Source organism: Cuculus canorus, chromosome 1, assembly GCF_017976375.1.
Source record: "Cuculus canorus isolate bCucCan1 chromosome 1, bCucCan1.pri, whole genome shotgun sequence".
Classification (NCBI taxonomy): Eukaryota; Metazoa; Chordata; class Aves; order Cuculiformes; family Cuculidae; genus Cuculus; species Cuculus canorus.
This window is the reverse complement of record NC_071401.1, coordinates 90,487,623-90,493,622: the sequence shown is the minus strand read 5'-3', so window position 1 is coordinate 90,493,622 and position 6,000 is coordinate 90,487,623. Positions and strand designations below refer to the sequence as shown.

Here is a 6,000-nt window from a genome sequence, read left to right as displayed (position 1 = left end):
CCCTCTCCAGTTTATGCCCATTGCCCCTCATCCTATCCCCACAAGCCTTTGTGAACAGCCCCTCCCCAGCTTTCCTGTAGCCCCTTCAGGTACTGGAAGGTCGCTGTAAGATCTCCTGGGAGCCTTCTCTTCTCCAGGCTGAACAGCCCCAACTCTCTCAGCCTGCCCTCGTACAGGAGGTGCTCCAGCCCTCTGATCATCCTTGCAGCCCTCCTGCTACGCCTCGGGGCTGCGAGGGTCCCCGAAAATGTCAACACCCGCGGCTGTCGCTGAGGGCTGATGCGCGGGGCGATCCATCACCACCTGGCGGGTCAGGGCCCCTCCCGCACCGGCCCCGCAGGAGCGCAGCGCCCAGCCCGGGGCTGGCAGGGGCGGTGCCCGGCGGCGGGGCGGGGTGCGCGGGTGCGGTGGAGCCGGGTTGGAGCCGCCGCGGGAGCCGCGAAGCGAGCGCCGGGACAGCGCCATGGCTGAGAAATGCGACGTGGTGGTGGTCGGGGGGGGCATCTCAGGTGGGTCCGGGGGTGCGGGCAGGGCGGCGGCGCTCGGGCGCAGGGAGCGTCGCGGGGGGGACAGGGGTGCGCTGCAGCTCGCCGCCTCCTGGGGAGCCCCGGGAGCTAGCGCAGCCCCCCCCGGCACCCGGCGGGGTGGGATGGGGGCTCCGTGCATTGGGCTGGATTTCATTGGGTTTGATTGTGGTATTATTTTTTGTGCGTTTTTAATCTTATTGCTTTGGATTTTATTATTTTTATGTTATTAGTTTTTATTTTATTGTTCTAAATCTTATTATTTGTGATTTGGTGATTTTAAATTTCATTGATTTTATTCTTTTTAATTTTACTGTTTTTTACTTGATATTTTATTTTTCTTTATTTTTCTTTTATTATTTTTCCTTTATTATTTTTCTTTTATTATTGTTCTTTATTATTTTCTTTTATTATTTTTCTTTTTATAATTTTTACTATTTTCTTTTATAATTTTATTATTTTTCTGTTATAATTTTTCTCTTATTATTTTCCTTTCATTATTTTTCTTATTATTTTCCTTTTATTCCTTCTGTATTTTATTATTTTCCCTTCTATTCCTTTTATTTTATAATTTATTATCTTACATTTATTTTATTCTTATTACTTTTAATTTTTCTTTTTTTCATTTCTAATTTTTATTATTGATTCTGCCCGTCTACTCCGCTCTTTTAAGACCTTGCCTCCTGTATTGTATCTAGTTCTGGGATCCTTAACATAAGAAGGGTATGAAACTGTTGGAAGGGGTGATCAGAGATGATCAGAGGGCTGGAGCACCTTCCATATGAGGACAGGCTGAGAGAGTTGGGGTTGTTCAGCCTAGAGGAGAACACTCCAAGGAGATCTTATAGCGACCCTACAGTAGCTGAAAGGGCTACAAGAAAGCTGGGGGGGAGTCTGTTCTCAAAGGCTTGTAGTCATAGGACAAGGGGCGTTGGGTATAAACTGGAGAGGAACAGATTTAGGTTAGACATTAGGAAGAAATTCTTCACCATGAGGGTGGTGAGGCACTGGCACAGGTTGCCCAGGGAAGCTGTGGATGCCCCATCCCTGGAGGTGTTCAAGGCCAGGTTGGATGTGGCCTTGGGCAGCCTGGTCTGGTGGGAGGTGTCCCTGCCCATGGCAGCGGGGTTGGGACTGGATGAGCTTTAAGGTCCCTTCCAACCCAAACCATTCTATGACTATTTTATTATTCTTACTATGTGATTATTATGTTATCATTTTTTACATTTATTTTTCTGATACTCCCACTGTCCAGCCCCAGCATCCCCTGAACCTGTTTAGGTCTTACTGAAGCCCCTGGTAGTTTTGGGCTGGTGGGGTTATATGCTCTTTGCATCCTCTATGCCCTGAGCCCAGGGGTGTTACACAGAGGCCCTCGGTCATGAATGACTGATATAAATCTTGGAGTACCATCTGTTTAGAGCAGGTAGAAGCACAAAGGAAAAATGCCTGAATTCTGCTGAATTGTTTAGTAAATTTGTAGTTCCTTATTCAGCACAGATATGGATTTAAGAGCATGAACTGCCTGGGAGAAATGGGCAGCAGGCCTGGGAGCTTTGTTGCACAGGGTGGCAATCTGCTGCTTTTAACCTAACCCTGGCTGGAAGACTGCTGTGCCTGCCTGGAGTGAATCAATCAGTCTCTCTGTCTGTCTGTCTCTCATGTTTAGTTTGGAGATGCATGTGCCCAAATCAATTTGTCCTTTTTTTTTTTTTTTTTACGTAGCTTTTAATTTCCACTATTTATGTATAACTCTGTATGTCTATTTAACCGTTATATTAAGGTATGCAGCATGCAATTTCAATGATATGCAAAATGTAGTGAACAAAATCACCAGCATTATTTCCCAAGGAGAATTCTCTGATAACAAACTGCTGAATAATTATTGAACGTTTCAGGTATGTTTATGTGATTAGCAAAAATTAACGATTGCTTTTCTATAAAGAACAGTTGATTTGGAACACAGCCTTTTGGCTAATTTTTAACTTACACTGTGTTTCACCGTGAAAGTTGATTACAGAAAATTAACCTGTAATACCTACCTGTTCATGCCTTCTAACCTGAAACATTTTGAGTGGTGTGTTTTTGCTACAGGAGAAGTGCTATAGATTCCCTCTGTTGAATGAGCTGGAGTGAAAGACTAACAGCTTTTAATCTACCCTTGTTTTTCATGGTTGCCATGGGAATATATTGGTGGCAGGCCTGCACAGCCCACATATGTTTATCTGAAAGAGCACTTGGAACCGAGAAGCAGTGCTATTTCATATTAAATTGCGTGCTTAGCTCTTTGCTACCTGCAGACAGCAGCAAGTGGCAGGGGAATGGTGAGGAACCTATTTTCTATTCACTTCCTTTTACACCAGATCTTCTCCAAAGCCCTGTGCTTTCATGCTGTAGCAACTTTTCTCCTGTACTCTCGCAGAGGCTGGAAAAATGTACATGTACTAATATTACTAATGACCAGGCACGCCTCTTCAGTCACTTTCCTTCAGCTACTGCCTATGTCTCCTCATTCACATCTCTCTTCTACCAACACACTTCTCTGTAAATCATTGACCTTCCAGCGAGGTGATAAAACTGTGGTTTTATGTCTCCTTACTCTGATGGAAAACTCCTGCTGACGTGCCAAACGGCTGCAGACCTCTCTTCTCCTGTCCACTGGAAAATGAAATATATGATTCTTAAAATGAGTCGCTCCCAATTTGATGTGCATTCCTTCAAAAAGTCACTGGTTTTGAGCTGCCTGAGGTGCAGCCAACTGAGACTTTGCTGTTGCTGCCTTTAGGTGAGGAAGGCATCAGTCAGTGCATGGCTGTAAAACAGCAGAAGGCTCTCGTAACCTTCAGAATAGGTTAGCAGCCTGAGTTAGCTGCTAAAGCCAAAAGCAAAGCGGGTAATCACAGAAGAAAAAGAGTTGCTGTGCTTATGTGAGGATGAGAACTAATATGTTGCAGAGGTGCCATTCAGTTCTCTCTTTTCTATTTGTGTATTTAGGTTAATGAAAGCTGTCCATTTGCAGTGCTCTGACCCTCTTTAGCAGCAGTTCTGCCCAGCTTTTATCTAGATTTAATTAGCAGGGTTTCAGATTCAAAGAATAAAAAATCTGGTAATGGAATAGCAGCGCAGAGGTCTTCACAACCCTGACTGGCACTGTTTTTTTTCTGAAGGGGCTCATCTTTCACCTGAACATACCACTTGGTTCAAGAAGCAAAGTATAAAACTAAATAATTGACTAATCTAAGTTTTATTTAATTAAAATATATTAAAATTAGCCTTTGTTACTTTCTTTCAAGTCTAAAAAATGGTCTGTGTCTTCTCTGAAGAGTTCAGATCTTCTCAATACATTTATGACAAAGAATACATTGGAAGAACAAGAGGTTTTACTACAAAAGAGATTCTGTTTTATTAGTAGAAGTACTGCTTAAGTCCTTGAAATTTTAGTGAATGGTGTAAATTAAAAATAATTATTTTAGAAGAAAATTTCCCATCTTAAAAATGCACATATGAAAACACTTTGCCAAACGCTGTATGTAGTATGGCTGGTACTAAAGAATATTTAGATCGGAAATGTAGAAGGTCCTCACAGAACTGGAACTTGTGTCATGACAAGTTCTTCTGTTTACTGAGAGCTGTCTCTTTTTCACAGAATCATAGAATCATGGAATCGTTTGGGTTGGAAGGGACCTTAAAGATCATTCAGTTCCAACCCCTTTGCCATGGATAGGAACATCTTCCACTAGACTATGTTGCTCAAAGCCTTATCCAACCTAGTCTCAAACAGTTCCAGAGATGGGGCATCCACACCTTCCCTGGACAGGCTGTGCCAGTGCCTCAACACCCTCACAGTAAAAAAAATTCTTTCTAATAGCTAATCTAAGTCTTCTCTCTTTCAGTGACCATTATCACTCGTCCTATCCCCTGAGAAAGATCGTTTCCTCAGCTTTCCTGTAGGCACTATTTAAGTACTGGAAGGCTGCTATAAGTTCTTCCCAGAGACCTCTCTTTTTTTAGGCTGAACAAGCCTAGAGAGTCCTTCCTTTCCTGGAAGGACTCCTTAAGCAGGAGGATGGAAACAACTATGAGAAAGTTATGAGGTTGTGTTGTCAGACTTGCTTCTCTTCTTAGTTAATTGAGACAGTGATGACAGAATTCTTCTTAAAATCAAAACTTGGAGTCTGTTCAGGAGTTTCATTTAAAGACTTCATCCATATGTTTTCAGAAGTGCTTTCCTCTCCCTGCTTTTGCCATGGAGGACCCGTTTCTTTTTTTTTTGTTATAAAATAAGGTATCAGATTTTAACTTAATGTTATGCCAGTCCTATTTAAGAAAATGGCTGTCTTAAATTACTAGTGTACAGATGTTACCATTAAAGTGAGGTTAATTGGTTATTTTTTTTCTCTGCAAAGTGAAGACTTCTAAATTGTGGCAAATGTTATTTCAAGTATGCTTAGTGTTTTCCTGTTGACAAGCAACTTGTCATGTTCCTATAAGTTAAGAACCAAACCTACTGTAAGATAAAATATGTCTATTTAAACATAAGGGTTTTAAAATATTTTTGTAACTACTCTTGTGTTATTGAGATACCGCTATGTTCTCAACTCTTCTTCTTAGGTCTTACTTTGTATATCTGTGAAGATCTGATAGGCTATATAATTACAGTAACTCTCACTGCATTTGTGAGCCAGTTTCAAATTATTTTTAAAAAAAAACAACCAGTCAGGTCTTTTGGGGTCTATTAACTGTGGGTGTTCAATCTGTTTTATAATAGACTGAAGCAGAGGGCAAAATTGTTTTTCAAAACAAATCTGGGTATATATACTTTTTTTTTTTAAACAAGTAATGCATAACCTCCACTACTTACTTATCAATGTAGGGTTTTTTTTTGTTCCCTAATAGTAATTTACTGTGTCATAATTCCCCTCCTTTGAAAAGAGAGTTCTTCTTTTCTGAAGAACATTACCAATCTAGCAGCCTTATGCTAGATGCCCATTTGGAGTTGAAAAAAAAACCAACAAACCAAACCAAAATGCAGACGTGAAATAGCTGTCCATGAAAATAGAGCAGACCCATCAATGGAAGGATTGTGACCCTCTCTGAGGGTTACCACCCTCTCTGGGATACAGTCAGGCAAAAGGAATCCAGGACATTTCTGTGTCAGTTGATATGATGAAGTTCTTTGTTTGTGTTTTCAATCATCTATCTGTGTCTGCTATCAGGGGGTTCTTCGTTTTATATTCAACTACTTTCATAGCTTTTGCAAAAGAATATGAGGCAATTAGGTGGAACCTGCCATTCTTCTGATAGATTTTTCACAAAAACCTTGGCAATGCACAGTAAACAGGACAGCCAGCAGCTGCATTGTGTTCTCAGGTAGTTTGGTAGCCTAGGCAGCAGGGACAGTATTGTAAGTTACTGACTGATATGTCCTAATTGGTCTGAATGTTGATTTAATAAGCTTTCCGTTCTACCTGCAGGA

At 41.5% G+C, this 6,000-nt stretch overlaps 1 protein-coding gene across 1 annotated transcript in view; it reads left to right on the top strand.

Moving 5' to 3' along the window:
* Window positions 1–324: 324 nt before the first annotated feature.
* Window positions 325–6,000, top strand: part of LOC104059284 (amine oxidase [flavin-containing] B) — a 54,200-nt gene continuing 48,524 nt past the window's right edge. Inside the window, exon 1 of the mRNA XM_054056031.1 lies at window positions 325–509. Coding sequence (XP_053912006.1) covers window positions 464–509 — 46 coding nt within the window. The 5' untranslated portion in view covers window positions 325–463. The remainder of the gene's footprint in view (window positions 510–6,000) is intronic.